Source organism: Dendrobates tinctorius, unplaced genomic scaffold (assembly GCF_039654945.1).
Source record: "Dendrobates tinctorius isolate UK_male_01 unplaced genomic scaffold, ASM3965494v1 ptg000372l, whole genome shotgun sequence".
Classification (NCBI taxonomy): Eukaryota; Metazoa; Chordata; class Amphibia; order Anura; family Dendrobatidae; genus Dendrobates; species Dendrobates tinctorius.
In genome coordinates this window covers 1,367,524-1,393,386 of record NW_027362038.1, presented here as the reverse complement: position 1 = coordinate 1,393,386, position 25,863 = coordinate 1,367,524, and the positions used below count along the sequence as shown (strand labels likewise).

The 25,863-nt window shown below is 47.2% G+C and overlaps 1 protein-coding gene across 1 annotated transcript; it reads left to right on the top strand.

Moving 5' to 3' along the window:
* Positions 1-19,339: 19,339 nt before the first annotated feature.
* LOC141075799 (oocyte zinc finger protein XlCOF8.4-like) lies at positions 19,340-19,870 on the top strand. The gene is made up of 3 exons (XM_073562944.1): positions 19,340-19,438; positions 19,521-19,644; positions 19,728-19,870. The coding sequence occupies exons 1-3, from the start codon at positions 19,340-19,342 to the stop codon at positions 19,868-19,870; spliced, it is 366 nt and encodes a 121-aa protein (XP_073419045.1).
* Positions 19,871-25,863: the final 5,993 nt, after the last annotated feature.

The window sequence follows — 25,863 nt, the reverse complement described above, 5'->3', positions numbered from 1 at the left end:
AGCTGGGCTTTGGAAGGTGGTCTCAGGGGTGCATAACCTATCATACGGGCATCTCTGTCTTTTATTACTTGGTCGATCTATGAGTCAGTATGGATTTAACCGTAATACAAAATGTTTGAAAAAGGTACTGTATCAGCAGATCCCATGTGTTTCCAGTCTAGGGGTAATTGTAAATCTCCATCTTCAGGCTTCAGACAAAGACAATCACAGGCTCAATATGGATTACACAAGAATATAAAAACTTGAAAAAGGGTAATGTTTTACAATCGTTCAGCTGCATACAGTGTTGGTGTCATTTTAAATCTCCTTATATTTTACCAGAGTAAGACACAAACTCTCATAGGCTCAGTATAGATTACACCAAAATATAAAAATGAGAAAAAGGGAAAAGTATTCGAAACGTACACCAGTATACAGTGTTGGAGTACTTTGAAATCTTCTTTTATATTTCAGTGTCAGTCTGCCAGTCCAGACTCTCCGCTAGAGGAAGGTAGATGGATAAAAGTACAGACGTAAAGTCAAGTGATTTTAGATGTTTTGGAATTAGTAATCACAGGAAAACCTCCAGGTGAGAATTCGCAGAGGCGATGCTGACCCTCAATAACTTTAACTGTGGATACAGTTAAAACGCAAATTAGTGAAGAAAGGGTTGCTGTATCGCAGTAGCGTCGATCCCATCACTGCAACTCATCTCCATCTAATTGTGATCACAGGGAGAGCTGTAGACATGGTCCTCACTGCCTGTCATAATCTGTCTGGTCACTTTGGAGTGCAAAACACACAAGCCACAGGCCGTAGGGGATTCTATTGGATTGCCATGAGAAGAGACATTTAAAAATGGTGGCAGGAATGTCACACGTCTGTGACTATGAAAAATGTGAAAGGTGATCATAAAGCACCACTGCATCCGATTGGGAGTTAACGTCCATTACAAATGGTAGCCATTGGTAATCTGAAGGTAGAGGCCAGCAGGACAGGACATAGCTACATCTTAACCATCATCAATCAGTATACCAAATTTGTAGTGGCCGTCCCTGTGACGGATTTAACTGGCCAGACAACACAGCAGTGGAGCAGGGAGAGGTAAGTATTGCAAGTGCTGTGTCCCTGAGCAAGCAGGGGGACCCACTCGTGGGCGCAGGTACTGGCACAGAGCCCCTCATAGTACGACAGTGTGTCTGACGGTGAGTGGCCCCCCCCACCATCAGAGACACTTTATTGTACTATGAGAGGCCCTGTGCCAGTGCCGTCACTTGTTCAGGGCAACAGCACTTGCCCGGGTGTGGCAGGTGTTGACCCCGGGCCTGGGGTGAGGGGGCAGCCCATTTAGAGTGGTTTAAAAAATGGCATATGTTGATGTGTAGGCTGGACTTTCAGCTGCTGCAAATGGAGGAATTGGAGAAGTCAGAGGAAGAGGAGGACAAAAGCGAGCCTTTTTTCTGGCAACCTATGTCTTATCAGGGGAGGGTGGGACAAAATCTTTTGAAACCCATGCATGGTTCATTTTAATGAAGGTTAGATCATCAACATTTTGGGTCGACAGACGGGTCCTTTTTTCTGTCAGGATTGATCCAGCAGCACTGAAGACTCTTTCAGATAACACACTAGCAGCAGGGCAAGAGAGCTCCTGTAAGGCATATTGTGCCAATTCAGGCTATGTATCCAGTTTTGAGGCCCAATAATCAAAGGGGAATGACCTGTGAGGGAGACCCTCGAAATGGGAGAAGTAGTTTGTAACCATAGTTGACAACTGCTGTCTCCTGTCACTTGCAATCGATTCTGTATTAGCTGTCGTGTGCATGGGACTTGAGAAATCAGACCACAACATGGTCAGGAAACCCCTGTCTCCAACGCCAGTTCAGCTGTGTGCACCACGAACACCTCTTCCATTTTGCCCACTACGGCTTATGGGAGAACCAGCTCCGCTACTGTGTGCTGGGAATGCCTCAAACAACGTGTTTACCAGAGTTGCTTGTTTGTTAGCCAATAATAGCTCTAGGTTCTCCTGTGGCATGATGTTGTGTAATTTGCCTTTATAGCGTGGATCGAGGATGCTGGCCAACCAGTAGTCGTCATCCCTCATCATTTTGGCAATGCGGGCGTCCCTTTTTAGGATCCGCAAGGCATAGTCACACATGAGGGCCAATGTTCCAGGTGTCAATGCTGCACTGCCAGTGGTGGGTGGAGGAGCACTTTCTGGCAAATCCACATCCCTCCAGTCACACACAAACCCTGTACCTGACCTTGGCACGCCCACATGTTCTCTTGCCCCCTGAGAAGCATCCTCCTCCCAAAATAATCATCCCCCTCACCCTCCTCCTCATCTTCCTCTTCTTCCTCCACCTCGTCCATGCCAGTTCCCTGACCAGACAATGGCTGACTGTCATCAAGGCTTCCCTCCTCCTCCTCCTGTTGCTCCTCAGCTGCAGACGCCTGATCCTTAATGTGCATCAAAGTTTGCATGAGCAGACGCATAAGTGGTATGCTCATGCTTATGATGGCATCGTCTGCGCTTACCAGCCATGTGCATTCCTCAAAACACTGAAGGACTTTACAGAGGTCTTTCAGCTTTGACCACTGCACACCCGACAATTCCATGTCTCCCCTCAAACTGCCTGCCCGTGTATCCTTCCACAAGCGCATTACAGCCTGCCTCTGTTCGCACAGCCTCTCAACCATGTGCATGGTGGAGTTCCATCTTGTAGCAACGTCTATGATTAGGCGGTGCTTGGGGAGGTTGAGTGATCGCTGCAGCTTCTGCATACGACTGGAGTGGACGTTTGAGCGACGGATGTGCGAGCACAGTCTTCGCACCTTATGGAGCAGTGCTGTTAACTCCGGATAATTATTTAGGAAGCACTGCACCACCAGGTACAAGGTGTGAGCCAGGCAAGGTATGTGTGTGTTTTGAAAGGGCTATGGCTGCCACAAAATTCCGCCCAGTATCACTGACTACCTTGCCTGGCTCAAGATGTTAACTGCCCAGCCATGAATCAGTTTGACGATGCAAGTAGTCGGCCAGTACCTCCGCGGTGTGTCTACTGTCACCCAAAGACATCATTTTTAAAACAGCCTGCTGCCATTTAGCACTAGCTGTTCGATAGTGGGACACCTCATGTGCAACACTGACAGATGTGGATGGAGTGCTTGTGCGACTGCGCTCTGTTGACGAGCTTTCGCTTATGGAGGAGGAGGAGGGTCGAACACCTACAGCCAACTGTTTCCTATACCGTGGGTTAGGCAGCACTGTCCCACCGCCGCTGTCCCCTGTGGACCCTGCATCCACCACATTAACCCAGTGCACAGTGATGGACACATAACGGCCCTTGCCATGCCTACTGGTCCATGCATCTGTTGTGAGGTGCACCTTTCCACTCACTGATTGTTTTAGTGCATGGACAATGCGGTATTTCATATGCCGGTGGAGGGCAGGGATGGCTTTTCAAGAAAAGAAGTGCCGACTGGGTAGGTCATAGCGTGGGACAGCATAGGACATGAGCTCTCGGAAAGCTTCGCTTTCAACCAAATGGAAGGGCATCATCTCTAATGAGATCAGTTTGGCAATGTAGGCGTTCAAAGCCAGTGTACGCAGATGAGAGGATGAGTACTTTCTTGTCCTACTCAGTGTGTCTGGTAGGGTGAGCTGGACTTGAGAGCTGCATATGGGGGAACTAGCATTGGACATGACGGACTGAGAAGGGGTTGGTGATGGTGAGGGAGTTGATGGCCTAGATTCAGTGTTTCCTCGTGAAAATATTGTGATTGCCTGACTGGTTTGGCCTAGCGATGACACCTCAACATTTCATGATGGTGGTGTGCTTAGCGGTGGCCTTACAGTGGGGGAAGCGATGGAACGTTGCCGGCTAACTTCAGTCGGAGCAGGTGCACATGTGCTACCTGAGGTTTTGTAGTCTGTCCATGCTTGCAAGTGCATGTTGGTTAAATGTCTAAGCATGCAACTGGTATTCAAATTTCTTAGATTTTTCCCTCTGCTAAAGGTCCTTCGGCATTTCTAACAGATCACCTTTGCGTCATTAGTAGGATTTTGTTAAAAAAAGTGCCACACTGCACTCTTCCCACTATGGTACAAATTTTCAGAGCTTGCACGCTGTGCTAATTTGACCGTCTGGCCAAGCTGTCCTGCAACTCTTTTAGTTTTCTTGCCAAGTTTTTTGACAGCTACGGGCCTGTCGGATAACCGTTGCTGCGATGACGATGTCTGCTGCGGATCCTTCTCCTGTTCTGACTAGAGTTGAGCGATACCGTCCGATACTTCAAAGTATCGTATCGGATGGTATCGGCCGATCTTTAAAAAAAGTATCGGTATCGCCGATTCCGATACCGGAAGTCCCATTCAAGTCTATGGGACTTCCGGTATCGGAATAAGAAAAACCCTTTCCTGCCCTTGTACAGCCTCTCTGGGGTCTGTACGGGCCTTTCGGGGGGCTGTGCCGGCCTGCCAGGGGGTCTGTGCAGGCTCCGGTGGTCTGTGCCGGCCTGCCGGGGGGCTGTGCCGGCCTGCCGGGGGGCTGTGCAGGCTCCGGGGGGCTGTGCCGGCCTGCCGGGGGGCTGTGCCGGCCTGCCGGTGGTCTGTGCAGGCTTCGGGGGTCTGTGCAGGCATCGTCCGATGGGACTACAAGTCCCATCGGGCGATGCCTGCTACCATGACAGTGATTGACACATTAGCCAATGATGGGACAGTAGTAGTCCCATCATCCGGCTAATGTGTTAAATGTAAAAAAAAAATAAAAAAAAAATTACATGCTACATACATACAACATGCATACTACATACATGCTACATTCATACTACATACTACATACATGCTACATTCATACTACATAAATACTACATGCAACATACATACTACATATATACTACATACATACTACATATATACTACATGCATGCTACATACATACTACATGCTACATACTACATACATACTACATGCATGCTACATACATACTACATGCTACATACATACTACATATATACTACATGCATGCTACATACATACTGCATGCTACATACATACTACATATATACTACATGCATGCTACATACATACTACATGCTACATACATACCACATATATACTACATGCATGCTACATACATACTACATGCTACATACATACCACATACATACTACATGCATGCTACATGCTACATACATACTACATATATACTACATGCATGCTACATACATACTACATATATACTACATGCATGCTACATACATACTGCATGCTACATGCATGCTACATACATACTACATACATACTACATACATACCACATATATACTACATACATACAATACATTCATACAATACATACATAGACATACAGTACATATAACATAGAGTAACATACTTACCAATACTTGTCACATTGTTCCCCGAAGCCATTGTCGTCTACGGAATAAATATTAACATAACAAACCACAAAAATACTCACCCACGATCCGAAGCAGTCCACGAGTGTGTCCCACGACGATCTTGGGTAGAGAACTGCAGCATCAGATGATGCTGCCGTTCTCTACGGGCTGCAGGAATCCAATGACGGAAGGTAGGTATCCTTCCGCACTGTATTCCTCCGCCACTTAAAAAAAAAAAAGTTCCTAGTCTCACTTTATGCCATTGCTGTGTGGGAATTTCCCACGCAGCAATGGCATAAAGTGAGACTAGGGACTTTTTTTTTTTTAAGTGGCGGAGGAATACAGTGCGGAAGGATACCTACCTTCCGTCATTGGATTCCTGCAGCCCGTAGAGAACGGCAGCATCATCTGATGCTGCAGTTCTCTACCCAAGATCGTCGTGGGACACACTCGTGGACTGCTTCGGATCGTGGGTGAGTATTTTTGTGGTTTGTTATGTTAATATTTATTCCGTAGACGACAATGGCTTCGGGGAACAATGTGACAAGTATTGGTAAGTATGTTACTCTATGTTATATGTACTGTATGTCTATGTATGTATTGTATGAATGTATTGTATGTATGTAGTATATATGTGGTATGTATGTAGTATGTATGTAGTATGTATGTAGCATGCATGTAGCATGCAGTATGTATGTAGCATGCATGTAGTATGTATGTAGCATGCATGTAGTATATATGTAGTATGTATGTAGCATGTATGTATGTGGTATGTATGTAGCATGTAGTATGTATGTAGCATGCATGTAGTATATATGTAGTATGTATGTATGTATGTAGCATGTAGTATGTATGTAGCATGCATGTAGTATGTAGCATGCATGTAGTATATATGTAGTATGTATGTAGCATGCATGTAGTATATATGTAGTATGTATGTAGCATGTATGTATGTGGTATGTATGTAGCATGTAGTATGTATGTAGCATGCATGTAGTATATATGTAGTATGTATGTATGTATGTAGCATGTAGTATGTATGTAGCATGCATGTAGTATGTATGTAGCATGCATGTAGTATGTATGTAGCATGCATGTAGTATATATGTAGTATGTATGTAGTATGTATGTGGTATGTATGTAGCATGTAGTATGTATGTAGCATGCATGTAGTATGTATGTAGCATGCATGTAGTATGTATGTAGCATGCATGTAGTATGCATGTAGCATGCATGTAGCATGTATGTAGTATGTATGTAGTATGTATGTAGTATGTAGCATGTATGTAGTATGTATGTGGTATGTATGTAGCATGTAGTATGTATGTAGCATGCATGTAGTATATATGTAGTATGTATGTGGTATGTATGTAGCATGCAGTATGTATGTAGCATGTATGTAGTATGTATGTAGTATATATGTAGTATGTATGTAGCATGTAGTATGTATGTAGCATGCATGTAGTATGTATGTAGTATGTATGTAGCATGCAGTATGTATGTAGCATGTATGTAGTATGTATGTAGCATGTAGTATGTATGTAGCATGCATGTAGTATGTATGTAGTATTTTTTTTTTTTTTTTTTTTAACATTTAACACATTAGCCGGATGATGGGACTACTACTGTCCCATCATTGGCTAATGTGTCAATCACTGTCATGGTAGCAGGCATCACCCGATGGGACTTGTAGTCCCATCGGACGATGCCTGCTCAGACCCCCGAAGCCTGCACAGACCACCGGCAGGCCGGCACAGCCCCCCGGCAGGCCGGCACAGCCCCCCGGAGCCTGCACAGACCACCGGCAGGCCGGCACAGCCCCCCGGCAGGCCGGCACAGCCCCCCGGAGCCTGCACAGCCCCCCGGCAGGCCGGCACAGCCCCCCGGCAGGCCGGCACAGACCCCCACAGGGTGCACAGACCACCGGCAGGCCGGTACAGACCCCGGGCAGTCCACACAGCCCCCCCGGCAGGCCGGCACAGCCCCCCGGCAGGCCGGCAGAGACCCCCGGAAGGCCCGAAATGACGGCGCATCATGATGCGCACACACCGCGCATCATGATGACGTCAGTCTGTCAATCAACTTTGAACTTCCGATTCCGATGCCGAATTCCGATATTGAAAAAATATCGGAAGTCGGTATCGGAATTCCGATACAGCAAGTATCGGCCGATACCCGATACTTGCGGTATCGGAATGCTCAACACTAGTTCTGACCTATTGTCACCAGCACCCTCTTCCCCCAATGGATGCCAATCCGGGTCAACAACTGGGTCATCCATGACCTTGTCTTCAGTGTCATCTGCACCTTCCTCTGTAACTTCCTCTGTGTCACCGTATAAGGTGGTATAGTATGCGGGAAGGTGCACCTGAGTTTCCTCAGGGTCTGATTCAGGCTCAGTAGACTGCGAGGGCAATGTAGTGCTGTGGGTGAATGTAACAGCAGATTCATCTAGCAGTGGCTGTGCATCAGTGCACTCTATGTCAGATTCATCTTGGACTGGGGAATTCAGGATTTGACTTGATATCCCAGGAATGGTATGTGAAAAGAGCTCCATGGAGTAATCTGAAGTGTGTGCTGCAGCATCCTTCACTTTTGGTGTGGGTGAAGGACACAAGGAATGGTGTTGTTCCTGACCAGAGGCCTGCAATGATGACTCTGTGCTTGCAGTTTTTGTAACTTCAGAAGAGGAGGCAATAGAGCTAGAGGCTGTTTCAGCAATGTAAGCCAAAACCTGTTCCTGATGCTCCGGCTTTAAAAGCGGTTTACCTACTCCCAGAAAAGGGAACCTTAAAGGCCTTCTTGTGCCAGACGATGACGCAGGCTCAACACCTCCTGCCTTAGCTGCTATTGTGCTTTTGCCAGAACCAGCCGATGCACCACCACCACCATCAGTACCAGCTGCGCCCCCCCTGCCCACGTCCGTGGCCTCTTCTACCAGACTTCCTCATGTTTGGGAAAATGTACCAAAAATGCCAGCAGAGAAATGGTACTGTATGAGTAGCGTACAGCTGTGTAAGGTGTATGTAAGAAGTGAAATCTCCGTATATATTTTGTGAGTCACAGACGCTCACCCAGTATGTATTTCACCGTAATCCAACTAGCAGATATACGGTACTGTATCAGAGGTGTACAGCTGTATACGTTGTTGGTGAAACTGTCAATCTCTGTATATGTATTTACGGAGTGTCACACACTCACGCTGACTCTGTGTAGATGTGACCGTAATAAGAACACCAGATATCCGATACTGTTTGAGAATTGGACAGCTCAATACGGTGTATAGAGAAATGTAAATGTCCGTATATGTATTTACGGAGTGTCACACACACGCTGACTCTGTGTAGATTTGACCGTAATAAGAACACCAGATATCCGATACTGTTTGATAATCGGACAGCTCAATACAGTGTATGGAGAAATGGAAATGTCCATATATGTATTTACAGAGTCTCACAGACACACGCTGACTCTGTGTAGATATGACCGTAATAAGAACACCAGATATCTGATACTGTTTGAGAATCAGACTGTTCAATGCGGTGTATGGAGAAATGGAAATGTCCATATATGTATTTATGGAGTGTCACACACACACACGCTGACTCTGTGTAGACGTGACCATAATAAGAACACCAGATATCAGATACTGTTTGATAATCGGACAGCTCAATACGGTGTATAGAGAAATGGAAATGTCCGTATATGTATTTATGGAGTGTCACACACACACACACTGACTCTGTGTAGACGTGACCATAATAAGAACACCAGATATCCGATACTGTTTGATAATCGGACAGCTCAATACGGTATATAGAAAAATGGAAATGTCCATATATGTATTTATGGAGTGTCACACACACACACGCTGACTCTGTGTAGATATGACCGTAATAAGAACACCAGATATTCGATACTGTTTGAGAATCAGACTGCTCAATACGGTGTATGGAGAAATGGAAATGTCCGTATATGTATTTATGGAGTGTCTCACACACACACGCTGACTCTGTGTAGACGTGACTGTAATAAGAACACCAGATATCCAATACTGTTTGAGAATTAGACTGCTCAATACGGTGTATGGAGAAATGGAAATGTCCGTATATGTATTTATGGAGTGTCACACACGCTGACTCTGTGTAGACGTGACTGTAATAAGAACACCAGATATCCGATACTGTTTGATAATCGGACAGCTCAATATGGTGTATAGAAAAATGGAAATGTCCATATATGTATTTATGGAGTGTCACACACACACGCTGACTCTGTGTAGATCTGACCGTAATAAGAACACCAGACATCTGATACTGTTTGAGAATCGGACACCTCTATATGGTGTATGTATGGAAAAATGTTAATCTCCATGTATTTTTATATGGAGTCACACACATATAGCATGTATTTGTCCGTGATACCAGCCGGTAAACTGTAGTGTGTGTGTGCACAGTAGATACTGAGCGTAAATTTTTTCACACACCGTATAGAGGTGTACGCACACCTCTATACGGTGTGTGAAAAAATTTACGCTCAGTATCTACTGTACAGAAAAAAAGGAATAAAAGGATTTTTGCTTTTAAAAAAGCAGTCTGCACAGCAGTGTGCAAACAGCAATGCAGCCAGGACCGGATGGGTAATATAACCAACCGGGCATTTTCCGGCTGGGCCGCTGTCATGTGGGCCACGGGCAGCAGCGCCGATCATCTGGCTGCTTGCCAGCTGATGCGGCCACTGGCCTCGCTGTTGCTTCTGCCGCCGGCCCTCTGCGGGCACGGCGGTTAAAGTTTCCAACCCTCCCGCACTGCAGGGAGATAAGCCGCCACGCCCCCTCCCACGCACCCCATCCTCGCTGTAGCATGAGACCTCCCCCCCGCCGCAGTCACTCACAGCATCGCTTGCCTGCTCTCTTCTCTCTTCACAGGACCTGTGATGAGGTCACAGGAGGGGAGGAGTCAGGGGTTACATGATCAGGAGCCTTTGTCCAGACCCCTGATCATCTGACCCCCTGACTCCACCCCTCCTGTGACCTCATCACAGGTCCTGTGCGCTCAGCCTTGCCTCTTGGTGTCTGCAAGACTCCGCTGTGCTGTTGTCATGGTGCTGGATGAGGTAAGTATGTGTGGGGTCAGGAGAGGTTTACAGGGTAGATGTAGCAGAGCTGTGTGTGTATGAGGTGTATGGAGTGGAGCTGTGTGTGTACGAGGTGTACGGAGCGGAGCCGTGTGTGTACGAGGTGTACGGAGCGGAGCCGCGTGTGTATGAGGTGTATGGAGCGGAGCCACATGTGTATGAGGTGTACAGAGCGGAGCCATGTGTGTGCGAGGTGTATGGAGAGGAGCCGCGTGTGTATGAGATGTACGGAGCGGAGCCGTGTGTGTGCGAGGTGTATGGAGAGGAGCCGTGTGTGTACGAGGTGTATGGAGCGGAGCCGTGTGTGTACGAGGTGTACGGAGCGGAGCCGCGTGAGTACGAGGTGTACGGAGTGGTGCCACATGTGTATGAGGTGTACCGAGCGGAGCCGTGTGTGTACGAAGTGTACGGAGCGGAGCCCTGTGTGTACGAGGTGTATGGAGCAGAGCCACGTATGAGGTGTACGGAGCGGAGCCGTGTGTGTACGAGGTGTACGGAGCGGAGCCGTGTGTGTACGAGGTGTACGGAGCGGAGCCGTGTGTGTACGAGGTGTACGGAGCGGAGCCGTGTGTGTACGAGGTGTACGGAGCGGAGCCGTGTGTGTACGAGGTGTACGGAGCGGAGCCGTGTGTGTACGAGGTGTACGGAGCGGAGCCGCATGTGTATGTGTACGAGGTGTACGGAGCGGAGCCATGCGTGTGCGAGGTGTATGGAGAGGAGCCGTGTGTGTACGAGGTGTATGGAGCAGAGCCACGTATGAGGTGTACGGAGCGGAGCCGTGTGTGTACGAGGTGTACGGAGCGGAGCCGTGTGTGTACGAGGTGTACAGAGCGGAGCCGTGTGTGTACGAGGTGTACGGAGCGGAGCCGTGTGTGTACGAGCTGTACGGAGCAGAGACGTGCGTGTGCGAGGTGTATGGAGAGGAGCCGTGTGTGTATGAGGTGTACGGAACGGAGCCGCGTGTACGAGGTGTACGGAACGGAGCCGCGTGTACGAGGTGTACGGAGGGGAGCCGCGTGTACGAGGTGTACGGAGTGGAGCCGCATGAGTATGAGGTGTACGGAGCGGAGCCTTGTGTGTACGAGGTGTACGGAGCAGAGCCGTGTGTGTATGAGGTGTACGGAACAGAGCCGCGTGTACGAGGTGTACGGAGCGGAGCCGCGCGTGTACTTGGTGTACGGAGTGGAGCCGTGTGTGTATGGGGTATACGCAGTGGAGCCGTGTGTGTACGGAGTGAAGCCATATGTGTACGGGATGTACGGAGCGGAGCCAAGTGTGTACGAAGCATACAAAGCGGGCTTTTCCCACAGACACAGGAGTACACGGCGGAGCCCCGAGGAGCATTTTAAAACACACACATGACGTTCCACCTGAAGTGATGTGCTGGAAGCTGACCGGAAATGAGATAATTTCTTGAGGAGAATGTGACGGAACCAGGAATGCTTCAGATCCATCACCGTGTCTTCCTCCGACAGCGCGGACAGCAGGATCACCTTGGAATCGGGGATGCCGGCCATGTGAGCGGATCATGTCCTGCATCGGGAGGCTCAGGTGGGCACTACAATGGGAGCCGGGCTGCTATAGTATCTTTATAGAATCTTTCTTTATTTCTTTCTTTCTCTCTTTTTCTTTCTTTCTCTGTTCTTTCTTTCTCATTCTCTGTTCTGTCTTTCCCTCATTTTCTTTCTCTCTCTCTGTTCTTTCTTTCTCTCTCTCTAATCTTTCTTTTTTCTTTCTCTCTCTCTGTTCTTTCTTTCCCCTCTTTCTTTCTTTTTCTTTCCTCTCTTTCTTTCTCTCTGTTCTTTCTTTCTTTTCTTTACTTCTTTCTTTCTCTCTCTGTTCTTTCTCTGTCTCTCTCTGTTCATTCTTTCTTTCTTTCCCCTCTTTCTTTCTCTCTCTATTCTTTCTTCTTTCTCTCTGTTCTTTCTTTCTCTCTCTTTTTTCTTTTTTCTCTCTCTGTTTTCTCTCTTCCTTAGTGCCAGTCAGTGTGCCCATAATGCCAGTCACTGTGCCCTCAGTACCAGTCAGTGTGATCAGCAGTGCTAAATGGGTGCGATTAGGTGTGGACATGGGTGTGACTAGTTGCAAAATGGGTGTGGACGGGCATGGCCTAAAATTTACAGCGGCGCGTTGCGCGCCGCAGTCTTTATCCCTCTTTCCCTTCTTCAAAAGTTGGGAGGTATGATAGGGGCAGCTATGACCAGGGGGTCTGGTTGCCCAATGGATAGCAATTCTGCCAGGAATTCTGTCACCGTGCGTACAAAAGGGGACAGAACTTTGGGAGGAGTACTGTACCTAAAAGCAATAAATAGGACTGAGCTGAAATACTGGGCACAGCTCTGACTACATGTTATATAGTCGTGTTAATCTCCTCTCACTTCTTGTAACCTACAACTGTACAAAGATATTATATAGTTACCATAGTGGGCCTGTGTAACTTCAAATGCCAGGGCTGAATTTTAGTCCCAGTCCAGCCCTGAATGCAGTTATCAGGTAGCCTTATAAGGCAGCCTAATCACCAACAGAGCTGCTGCACAAAAAAGTGTGAAAAAATGAACGATAGGTAACTGTGCAGAAAAAAGGAATAAAAATATTTTTGCTTTTAAAAAAGCAGTCTGCACAGCAGTGTGCAAACAGCAATGCAGCTATCAGGGAGCCTTATAAGGCAGCCTAATCACCAACAGAGCTGCTGCACACAAATATATTCTCCCCTGTCACTGCACACTGTACTGTTGTGTTGTACAGTGACATTCGCTATCAGAAGAAGCAATTTTTTTTTTGGCCTCCCTAAACACTCTCCCTATTGAGAACGAGCAGCAGCAACCTCTCCCTATGCTAATATAGGCAGAAGTAAGATGGCGGTCGGTGGTCACAGCCTTTTATAGGCACTGTGATGCCACACAAAGCCAGCCAATCACTTGAATGCCCTTCTCTAACATGGTGGGGGCCGCTGCCTATGTAATCGCGCTGCCCACAGTGCGCGTCCTTGATGATTGGATGAGAAAAGGCGCTGGAAGCATTGTGGGTAACGTGACTTTGGCGCTCAAGTCGGCGACCTCATGGCCGACCTCACGCTATGGTCGGGTTTTCGATCGGCGAAACCCAACTTTAGCCAAAGTCGGCGGATTCTGAATTTGGCCGACCCGTTTCCCTCAACTCTAGTTTCAACATTACGGAATACCGGGCCTCTCCGTCCAATGCCATAAGGGCTACCTCTGCTTCTAAGTTGTGGGTCATCGAATGCATTCTAAACAGCCCTCGCATCCGTTCTGTCCAGCTCCACAGCATGGTATTGATGCCGGAGAACCTAGGCAGGTTGCTCAGCATAGCCCCCAAGGATATACTGGACCGGGGGCCACCGTTGCCCCCCGAATCCACGGCATCTCTGCTCATGCTCGGAGACTGCATCCTGCTGACTACGCCAAATGTAGTAATCACAGGTACGCGGGATGCAGTGACAAGACAGGAGACGGGATAAACTTAAGATGTAACTTTTTATATATATGTATACCTATAGAGGATATCTTAAGTAACCATACTCACATACTCACCTTTCTCCCATTCCCATGGCGCTCTGCTTTGCTCTGCTTCTGCCTCTGATGCGCTGACTCTCCGCAGTACACAGCTGACGCAATGAAATAACGTCATCGCGTCAGCTGTTTCACACGTTGATTGATGGAGGAAGTGGCCAGAGGCCCCTCCTCCACCAATGCAGTCAGCGTAGACAGACTGCGGAGACATAGAGCAAGCAGGTGGGCGGAGACAACAAGCGGGCGGTCTGGCTTTTTGAGACGAATGGGCAGGCATTTTGAGATGAGCGGGTGGGCATGGTGCGACCCGTGGGCCACTGTTTCCAGCCCCCCGGTGTATCGGTCCGCAGGCTGGACTGGAACAGCCAGAGGGTCAGATGTGGCCCGCGGGCCACACTTTGCCCATGTATGTGTCAGCAGGATTTTGCACAGTAACCAACACACAGTGTCAGGTTGGCGCCATTATACTGAATAAAATGATACCTTGGATGATGAGATCCGGCTTGTGGCTGTTTCTTAATCTTTACCTTCAGCTTTGTGTTAATGATATGCTCGTGTCCTAAGGCGGGGTTCAGGTACAGTCATATGTAAAAGTTTGGGCACCCCTATTAATGTTAACCTTTTTTCTTTATAACAATTTTGTTTTTTGCAACAGCTATTTCAGTTTTATATATCTAATAACTGATGGACTCAGTTATATTTCTGGATTCAAATGAGGTTTATTGTACTAACAGAAAATGTGCAATCTGCATTTAAACAAAATTTGACCGGTGCAAAAGTATGGGCACCCTTATCATTTTCTTGATTTGAACACTCCTAACTACTTTTTACTGACTTCCTGAAGCACTAAATTGGTTTTGTAACCTCATTGAGCTTTGAACTTCATAGCCAGGTGTATCAAATCATGAGAAAAGGTATTTAAAGTGGCCACTTGCAAGTAGTTCTCCTATTTGATTCTCCTATGAAGAGTGGCATCATGGGCTCCTCAAAACAACTCTCAAATGATCTGAAAACAAAGATTATTCAACATAGCTTTTCAGGGGAAGGATACAAAAGGTTGTCTCAGAGATTTAACCTGTCAGTTTCCACTGTGAGGAACATAGTAAGGAAATGGAAGAACACAGGTACAGTTCTTGTTAAGCCCAGAAGTGGCAGGCCAAGAAAAATATCAGAAAGGCAGAGAAGAAGAATGGTGAGAAGAGTCAAGGACAATCCACAGACCACCTCCAAAGACCTGCAGCATCATCTTGCTGCAGATGGTGTCACTGCGCATCGGTCAACAATACAGCGCATGCATAATGCCTTTTTGTATGACCAAACAACTCAATCTTTGTTTCATCAGTCCACAGGACCTTCTTCCAAAATGTAACTGGCTTGTCCAAATGTGCTTTTGCATACCTCAGGCGACTCTGTTTGTGGCGTGCTTGCAGAAACGGCTTCTTTCGCATCACTCTCCCATACAGCTTCTCCTTGTGCAAAGTGCGCTGTATTGTTGACCGATGCACAGTGACACCATCTGCAGCAAGATGATGCTGCAGGTCTTTGGAGGTGGTCTGTGGATTGTCCTCGACTGTTCTCACCATTCTTCTTCTCTGCCTTTCTGATATTTTTCTTGGCCTGCCACTTCTGGGCTTAACAAGAACTGTACCTGTGTTCTTCCATTTCCTTACTATGTTCCTCACAGTGGAAACTGACAGGTTAAATCTCTGAGACAACTTTTTGTATCCTTCCCCTGAAAAGCTATGTTGAATAATCTTTGTTTTCAGATCATTTGAGAGTTGTTTTGAGGAGCCCATGATGCCACTCTTCATAGGAGAATCAAATAGGAGAACTACTTGCAAGTGGCCACCTGAAATAACTTTTCTCATGATTTGATACACCTGGCTATGAAGTTCAAAGCTCAATGAGGTTACAAAACCAATTTAGTGCTTCAGGAAGTCAGTAAAAAGTAGTTAGGAGTGTTCAAATCAAGAAAATGATAAGGGTGCCCATACTTTTGCACCGGTCAAATTTTGTTTAGATGCAGATTGCACATTTTCTGTTAGTACAATAAACCTCATTTGAATCCAGAAATATAACTGAGTCCATCAGTTATTAGATATATGAAACTGAAATAGCTGTTGCAAAAACCAAAATTGTTATAAAGAAAAAAGGTTAACATTAATAGGGGTGCCCAAACTTTTACATATGACTGTATGTGGTGCTCTGATTATATATTCATGATGCAGACTGCTGACAGGTGACTGCTCCCTCACTGACCAGCGCCCTAGTTTACATAATGAATACCATCACATACTGAAATTTAAAAAAAAAGCTTCTGCAGGGTGATGACAGCCATGAGATCGCCCACAGCTGCTATTGCGCATACGCGAGCCACGCCATCTTGGAGGAGGAAATTTTTTTTAAAATTCTCTAGCGAGATGGCAACGCCGACACCTGCACAACAGCAGCTATCGGATCTCTATGCAAACCGATAGGTGCTACTGCGCAGGTGCCTTGGGTGCCATTTTCAAAATTACTTTTTTTTGCCTCGCTCAAGTAAATCTGCAAAAGGGATTAATTGCACAGTAACCATACAATTATGCTGCAGCGCAGATGGAACGGCCGTCACCTTCCTGCAGAAGTGTTTTTTTTTTACTCAGTATGTGATGGTATTTATTATGCACACTAGGGGGCAGGTCAGTGAGGGAGCAATCACCTGTCAGCAGTCTGCATTATGAATATATAATCAGAGCGCGGGATTTGAATGCATGCATGGCCTTCTCACTCCCCAATCCTGATATACATGGTCCCCTCACCCCCCAATTCTGATATGCATGGTCCCCTCACCCCCCTATCCTGGTATGCATGGTCCTCTCACCCCCAATCCTGATATGCATGGTCCTCTCACCCCCCAATCCTGATATGCATGGTCCCCTCACCCCCTATCCTGGTATGCATGCTACCCATCTCCCCCCTATCCTGATATGTAGGGTCCTCTCACCCCTATTAAACTGCACACATACAAAAAAAACCAAAAACATTTATACTCACCTTTCTTCCCTGTGCTCCAGTGCTGTCCCGTTCTGCCGGAGGCAGGGGGAGGAGCACCAGAGTATGCACATGCCCATACCGCGCCGTCCGGTGCCATATTGCTGAAGGCACACTGCAAATGTGTTTTCAGTAAAATGGGACCAGATAGCGCTATGCGCATGCGCGATTCCGACACCGCACTCCTGCCCCCCGGTCTCCGGTGAGAAGAGAAGCACCGCGGCAACACTCCTGCTGGTCAGGTAAGTATGAAAGTAATCCCCCGCCCCTTCGGCTCACCCAATGAGCGGAGCCCTGCAGCTTTGGCGGGGGATTTAAATCCCACGACGCGGCTTGGCAGGGGATTCAAATCCCGCATGAAAACGCTCATTTGCTCAGGGGGAAATAAATCCCGGCCACCATATTGGAATACCCATAACTTGGGTGCAGTGGCATAACTACAAAGTTATGGGCCCCGGTGCAAACTTTCAAATTGGGGGCCCCTCATTCCAAAATGCACGCACATCTCCGCTCCATCCACCTCGTACGTGCGTGGCTCCGCTCCGTCCGCCTCGTACCCGCGCGGCTCCGCTTCATACACACATGGCTCCGCTCACCTTGTACACACATGGCTGCACTCTGTACACCTCGTACAAATGCGGCTCCCCTCCGTACACCTCGCACACACGCGGTTCCGCTCCGTACACCTCATACACACGGCTCTGCTCCGTACACTTCGTACACATGCGGCTCCGCTCCGTACACCTCGTACACATGTAGGGTTCAGGCCGAGTGAGGTGATGAGGGAGGTAGAGAGACCAGCAGGGATGGGGGGTTGACCCGCTTCTTGACGCCGACAGACTTGAGACTGAGACAGAAATTGAGTTCAACAGGTCTGTGTTTATTCACCGTTCCTTGACGACTTCCAGCACTTTGCTACAGGATTTTCACAGTTCCTTTTTACACAGACCCGGGGTACCTTCACTTCCTATTTACACCGTCCTGGCGTCCCATACTATTGAGTACTTGGAGGCGGGGGGCATTCAGTCGAACTCTGTCACACCTTCTTAGATGCCATGTTTGCTTTTCACATCAGCAAGTGGTTAAACTGTCAGGATTTTTGTTGCAGCCACCCCTGTGTCGTCCCTGCGGTGTACATCTATGTTCTGGGGCCCAAAAGGGTTAAACATTTTTTGTTAAAAAATAATAAAATGTGTCTTCTGCTTTTTGCATATTTTTTTCTTTTTACAAGAATTGTTTGAGCCAATTTTCTTTAGAAACATTTTAATATCGGATTTTTCTGGAGTTTTTCTTGTAATATAGGAAAGCCTAAGGCCAGAAATAAACCCCATAAATCACTGTACATGGAGACTTTGGGATCAGATCATTTCTCTCCGTTGTGTTTGTGGAAACTAAAAATCTTTTCTAAAAGCCTCAAACTTCTGTGTGTGACTCAGAGCTGAGATCTAACGGGAGAGAAGATTCCAGTGCGGGGAAGACGGGAAACCTTCATATAGACGGCCGGTGGGGATGGAGGCAGTGACCGACTCTGGCCAAATCTGTCTCTAGAGCCGCAGTAGAAGATGAAGATGTCGTCCTCATCATGAAGGAGTTATTTCTCATGTCGCGTGTAATGAATCTCTCCTGCAGTATTGCTAATGCCGATTCCAGTGTCGGTAATGAGACGAGAATTAGCGTTATGGAAGATGAGTCTATGAGGAACGTGTTCAGCTGCCGACTCCGAGGAGGAAACTGCTCGTTGTCTGTGGCCTAAATATATAGGTTTTATTAGTAGATGTCAGGGAAGAAAACTAAACCCTGTAAGATAATAAATCTCCTCATATGTTTCCCTTATTATCTCCAGTAATTGTATTATTACACAGGATTCTTATGATGTTACATCGGATCATCTTCTTCTCGTTCAGGTCTCTACAATATCGGATCCTCTCAGTGAAGATCTTCTACAGAAGAGAATTTTCCTGATTTACCCATCAAAGATGGATATGGACAGAGACAAGATGGCGGAGAGGATATTACACCTCACCCTAGAGATCCTCTTCCGTCTCACTGGAGAGGTGAGAGATTCTGATGATGTCACATTACATCATTCTTATCTATGGGAATAACAGATGGACAGAACTGGAGAGGTGAGGACTCTGGAAATGTCTGTAGTGAGATTTATTAATGTCTCTCCATAACCAGGATTACACAGTGGTGAAGAAGACCTCTAGTGATCGCTGTCAGCACCCTGTGTCTGAGGGTTGGGGAAGACCCCTGAGCCCAATGACGGGGCCCCCACCTAACCCCCTGAGCCATGAGGACATCAATGATCAGAAGATCCTAGAACTCACCTACAAGATGATTGAGCTGCTGACTGGAGAGGTGACACTGCTGGGAATGCTGGGACATTATACAGTAACGCTATGAAGGGATCGGGGGATGACAGTATCATTGTATGTGTCAGGTTCCTATAAGGTGTCAGGATGTCGCTGTCTATTTCTCCATGGAGGAGTGGGAGTATTTAGAAGGACACAGAGATCTGTACAAGAACGTCATAATGGAGGTTCCCCAGCCCCTCACATCACCAGGTAATAGACAGGACTAAATACACACGGCCTATAATTATCTGTATGTAGAGAATGAATTCAGTCCCTGTATGTGTTTCCTCCAGATCTATCCAGTAAGAGGACAACACCAGAGAGATGTCCCCGTCCTCTTCTTCCACAGGACTGTAACCAAGAAGATACCAGTGCTCCTCAGGATCATCAGGTAGATGGAGAGAAGGTGTCAGGAGATCTCCCCTATGATGTGTAGACGGCTGTGAAGGTCTTGTGCTCAGTCTTGTTTTATCCACCAGTATTATATGTTTTATACTTGTGTAATGAGAGCGGTGGAGATGGCAGGATTAGAGCTGATCATAGATGGGACTTCTCCATCTGTCTGTGACTTTTACAATATTTGTTTCAGGGTGAAGATCTGACCCATATTAATACTACAGAGACATATGTGAGAGATGATGAGTGGTGTAAAGAGGAGATTCCCACATATGACTACCCAGGTGAGTAGTGACCACTGAATGCAGAGAAGTCACAGATTCCTCTCAGTCACCGGCTGTGGCTGCTTTATCGGTGGTGTAGTCCGGCCGTATTACCATGATCACCATTTTGCCTCTAGACCACAACATTCTCCTGCACCCAAAACTGTTCAAATGACTTTGGGCATTGAAAGCCCTTTTCTATAGAACTTACAACTTGGAGGATCCACCTATCCCCTGGGCAGGGGCTGGCTGGCAAATTTTAGCTTGGGAGGCAAGCACAATACAGTGACCCACTGTGACGCGGGCCGCGGTCCATCTTAAGGTTTGGTCTCCTGTAGTAGCACTTGAGTACAGTATAGCACATGTGCGACAGAGGTACACCTTCTAACAACCCATTTCATAAAAATGGTTGAGGAACAATAAGGGTGTGTGCACACGTTGCGGATTCTGCTGCGGATTTTTCCGCGCAGATTTGTCCAAATCCGCAGGTCAAAAGACCTGCGGTTTATCTGCGGATTTAGTGCGGTTTAGGCTGAGGTTTTCCCCTGCGGTTTGACACCTGTCATGGAATCCGCACAAAGGATTTTGTAACCGCAGCAAATCCGTGCAGAAAAATCCACAACGTGGGCACTGCGTTTTTCTTTTTATATAGACTAAAATGGTACTGTACAATGCAGCAGAATCTGCTGCGAATCCGCAACGTGTGCACAGACCCTAAATACTTATCAATAGAAAAAGGCTCTGTTAGGGTATCACCATCCAAAACATAAGTAAGTGCTCAATTAAGCGTGTCAGCCCGGGGTCCACAGCATACCATAAATTGATATGACATGTTGTCAGTAGTTTATAGAATAAAAGAGCAATTTACATTTTACTCAAAAATATAAAGAGACAAGTCAGATGAACTGAACATTTGAAAGTGGTCTCTTGATTTTTGCCAGAGCTGTATATACTGTATATATATTCTTTACAATCAGCTATAGTGTGCTATGCGCTACAGTATTGAAGCACCCTCAGGGATAGCACCCATTTATCAAATAGGGATAATATTGGACGTGGACACCACTTACGGCAAGGCGCAGGCACTGGGCAGCAGGGACTGGAGTAAGAGTGGGTTCAGACTGGCCTGTGGGCTGTGGCACACTGTAACCTAGAGGGTCACATCCACATTATAGAGGGTCACATTCTTATTACAGAGGTTGAAATCCACATCACAGAGGGTCACATCCACATCACAGAGGGTCACATCCACATCACAGAGGGTCACATCCACATTACAGAGGATCACATCCACATTATAGAGCAGACCTGGGCAAAGTGCGACCCGGGGGCCACATCTGGAATGAGACAGCTGTGAGGCTGGAAATCAGAGGTCCACGGGCCGCATGATGCCCGCCTGGCCTCTCGCTGTTTCCATGTGCGCCATGGCGCTGCTGACTCCTTTGGTGGAGGAGGGGCCTCCGGCCACTTCCTCCACCAGTGTGTGAAACAGATGACACGATGAAATAACGTCATTGCATCAGCTGTTTACTCCGAAGAGTCCGCGCACCGGAGGCAGGGAGAGAAGCACAGTGACAGGGAACGGGACGAGGTGAGTATGCGGTGTTTTTTTTTTCCTTATGTGTATGGGCCATTTGGGTGGGCATGAAGAGGCTATGGGGTGACGACATGGTGCTGCACACCTGGGGTGGGTGACAACATGGTGTTGCTGCTGCACATGGTGTATATAGTGAGGCTGTGTGAGGCTCATGCTATATATATATATATTGAGGCTGTGTGGGGTTCATGCTGTATATAGGGAGGCTGTGTGGGGCTCATGCCACATATGGGGTAGGCTGTGTGGGGCTCATGCAGTATATAGGGAGGCTGTGTGGGGCTCATGCAGTGTATATAGGGAGGCTGTGTGGGGCTCATGCAGTGTATATAGGGAGGCTGCGTCGGGCTCATGCAGTGTATAGGGAGGCTGTGTGGGGCTCATGCAGTGTATATAGGGAGGCTGCGTCGGGCTCATGCAGTGTATAGGGAGGCTCTGTGGGGCTCATGCAGTGTATATAGGGAGGCTGCGTCGGGCTCATGCAGTGTATAGGGAGGCTGTGTGGGGCTCATGCAGTGTATATAGTGAGGCTGTGTGAGGCTCATGCAGTGTATATAGGGAGGCTGCGTCGGGCTCATGCAGTGTATATAGGGAGGCTGCGTGGGGCTCATGCAGTGTATATAGGGAGGCTGTGTGGGGCTCATGCAGTGTATATAGGGAGGCTGTGTGGGGCTCATGCAGTGTATATAGGGAGGCTGTGTGGGGCTCATGCAGTGTATATAGGGAGGCTGCGTCGGGCTCATGCAGTGTATAGGGAGGCTCTGTGGGGCTCATGCAGTGTATATAGGGAGGCTGCGTCGGGCTCATGCAGTGTATAGGGAGGCTGTGTGGGGCTCATGCAGTGTATATAGTGAGGCTGTGTGAGGCTCATGCAGTGTATATAGGGAGGCTGCGTCGGGCTCATGCAGTGTATATAGGGAGGCTGCGTGGGGCTCATGCAGTGTATATAGGGAGGCTGCGTGGGGCTCATGCAGTGTATATAGGGAGGCTGTGTGGGGCTCATGCAGTATATGGGGAGGCTGTGTGGGGCTCATGCAGTGTATATAGGGAGGCTGCGTGGGGCTCATGCAGTGTATATAGGGAGGCTGCGTGGGGCTCATGCAGTGTATATAGGGAGGCTGTGTGGGGCTCATGCAGTGTATATAGGGAGGCTGTGTGGGGCTCATGCAGTATATAAGGAGGCTGTGTGGGGCTCATGCAGTATATGGGGAAGCTGTGTGGGGGGCTCATGCAGTATATGGAGAGGCTGTGTGTTCTGTCCCCACATGAGGCGAATGGAGGTGTAATTGATTGGGGCTGGGAGAGATTCCTACCTTCCGTTTCCTCAATGCAGAGCAGACGGGACCATTTTTGCTGTTTTGCTGTTCATGCGTCCGGAGAGGTGATACACACCAGATATTGTGAAGTCTAGACTTGTTTATTGGAGATCTGGACATACTGAGTATGATTGGTAATGCAGTACTTCTCCAGAAATGCAGGTGTAACAACCCAGGTGGTACAGCAAGATGTGTGCAGCAAGTTTAACAAATTGTGAGTGCAACAAAGTGGTCAAAAAAACTGATGCCTTTCACAGCCCGTACAGGCAAGTCTCTCCCAAGAGAAAATGAAACTAATAATGGCAGCTAACAGGAAAAGAAGCAGTGACCTTGACCATGAAGTGAAAGAGGCATGTACTAGAAATAATTAGCTGCAGTTTGCTATACAGAAAAAGGACAGCAGGTGGCAGCAGACCAAATGCAAAACTGAATACAAAAAATGGTAGCATAACACAACTATATAAGCATACAATGATAACCTTAGATGGAGCAACACACTCCCTGTCTAAAGGGATTTCACTATATTAATGTTTTTTTTTCTGTTTAAGAAAGTTCAATAACCTAGAAAGGAAACATGAATATGCGTGCAATAATAACAACTTAAAAATGAGGTAGATGACACAGTTCCTGAGACAATCCAATGGTACCCATCTTCGGATTGGAGAAGCCGCACTAGGCCAAACTGTCTCCGACCCAATGGTAATCCAATGGACGTAGTAGGGCAGTGTTCTGTTCGTGGTTCATCCTACCGGAACGTCCTCAATTAGCAATATCAATACGAGCTCGTGGATTGGCCTCTGAAATGTCTTAGGCTCGTCTTTCCTAAGGACCTTCAGATCCACCTTCCGGACCTTACCATCTTGACTAGGGAAAGTCTTTGTAACGATTCCCATAGGCCAGTCGATCCTTCGGGCTTGTTGTTCTTTCATTAGTACCACGTCTCCTTCTTTCAAGTTCGGTTTATTCTGTCCCCATTTTCTGCTTCCTTGGAGAGTCCCGAGATATTCCTTTCTCCACCGGTTCCAGAAGTAGTCAGCGAGGTACTGCACACGTTTCCACTGTTTCTGGTAGGTGTTTGCGTGAGTAAACTCTCCACTAACTGTTAGCGGGTTCCCGGTCTTTTGGGTGAGAAGAGTAGCTGGCGTAAGAATGGTCGGTTTTTCAGGATCCATGGACACTGGGACAACTGGTCTTGAGTTGATTATGGCAGAAACTTCAGCCAGAAGAGTAACCAAGGTCTCATGCGTAAGCCTTGAAGAGTTTACGTCCATAAACATAGAATTCAGGATGCGTGAGATCCCGATCATCCTTTCCCAGGAACCTCCCATGTGAGAACTATGCGGAGGATCGAAGATCCAGGTGCAACCTCTTTCTGCCAGCTGATCTTGAATTGGCTTGATGTCAATATCCAGCTCTTGACATGCACCAATGAAGTTGCTTCCGCGGTCGGACCTCAACTGTTTCACCGGTCCTCTGATCGCTAGAAACCGCCGGAGCGTTGATCAGGCTGGATGTGTCCATAGACTCTATTACCTCTATGTGGACGGCGCGGACACTCATGCAAGTGAATAGTACGGCCCAACGTTTGCTGTTGGCGTGGCCACCTCGAGTTCTGCGTGCAGATACCATACATGGCCCAAAGACATCTAGGCCAACGTAGGTGAATGGCGGCTCGGCCCTCAATCTGTCAGAGGGCAGGTCGGCCATTTGTTGATGTACCTGTTTGCCTCTGGTTTTCTGACGTTGCACACAGCGATGTAGTGATCCTGCTAGAAATTTCCATATTTTTGAAAGAAAAGCAGTTTTTTACAATGAAGCTAACATTAAATGATTCAGAAATACACTCTATACTTTACATTGGTAATGCGGTAAATGACTTTTCTAGCTGCAAACGTCTAGTTTGTAATGCAATATGTTCATAGGTGTAGGGAGGCCCATTTCCAACAACCATCACTCCAGTGTTCTTATGGTACTTTGTGTTTGATAACTGTGTAAGAAGGCTAATGGATGGGTAGAATACCATTGTGCAAGTATATTAGCACAGCTGAAAACAGTTTGGCTGATTAGAGAAGCTATAAACCTGACCTTCCTTTGAGCTAGTTGAGAATCTGGAGCATTACATTTGTTGGTTCCATTAAACTCTCAAAATGGCCAGAAAAAAAAGAACTTTCATGTGAAACTCTACAGTTTATTCTTGTTCTTAGAAACGAAGACTATTCCATGCGAGAAATTGACAAGAAACTGAAGATTTCCTACAACGGTGTGTACTACTCCCTTCAGAGGAGAGCACAAACAGGCTCTAACCAGAGTAGAAAGAGAAGTGGGAGGCCCCGCTGCACAACTGATCAACAAGACAAGTACGTTAGAGTCTGTAGTTTGAGAAATTGTCGCCTCACAGGTCCTCAACTGGCAGCTTCATTAAATAGTACACGCAAAACGCCAGTGTCAATGTCTACAGTGAAGAGGCGACTCCGGGATGCTGGTCTTCCGGGCAGAGTGGCAAAGAAAAAGCCATATCTGAGACTGGCTAATAAAAGGAAAAGATTAATATGGGCAAAAGGACACAGACATTGGACAGAGGAAAATTGGAAAAAAGTGTTATGGACACACGAATCCAAGTTTGATGTGTTTAGATCACACAGAAGAACATTTGTGAGACGCAGAACAACTGAAAAGATGCTGGAAGAGTGCCTGACGCCATCTGTCAAGCATGGTGGAGGTAATGTGATGTCTGGGGTTGCTTTGGTGCTGGTAAAGTGGGAGATTTGTACAATGTAAAAGGGATTTTGAATAAGGAAGGCTATCACTCCATTTTGCAACGCCATGCCATACCCTGTGGACAGCGCCTGATTGGAGCCAA

Bases quoted from the DNA above. Each gene is read 5' to 3' on its own strand.
- LOC141075799 (XM_073562944.1), top strand. From the start codon at position 19,340: ATGACGGGGCCCCCACCTAACCCCCTGAGCCATGAGGACATCAATGAT. The intron at 19,439-19,520 runs GTGACACTGCTG...TGTATGTGTCAG, and splicing joins TTGAGCTGCTGACTGGAGAG to GTTCCTATAAGGTGTCAGGA. The intron at 19,645-19,727 runs GTAATAGACAGG...TGTTTCCTCCAG, and splicing joins CCAGCCCCTCACATCACCAG to ATCTATCCAGTAAGAGGACA.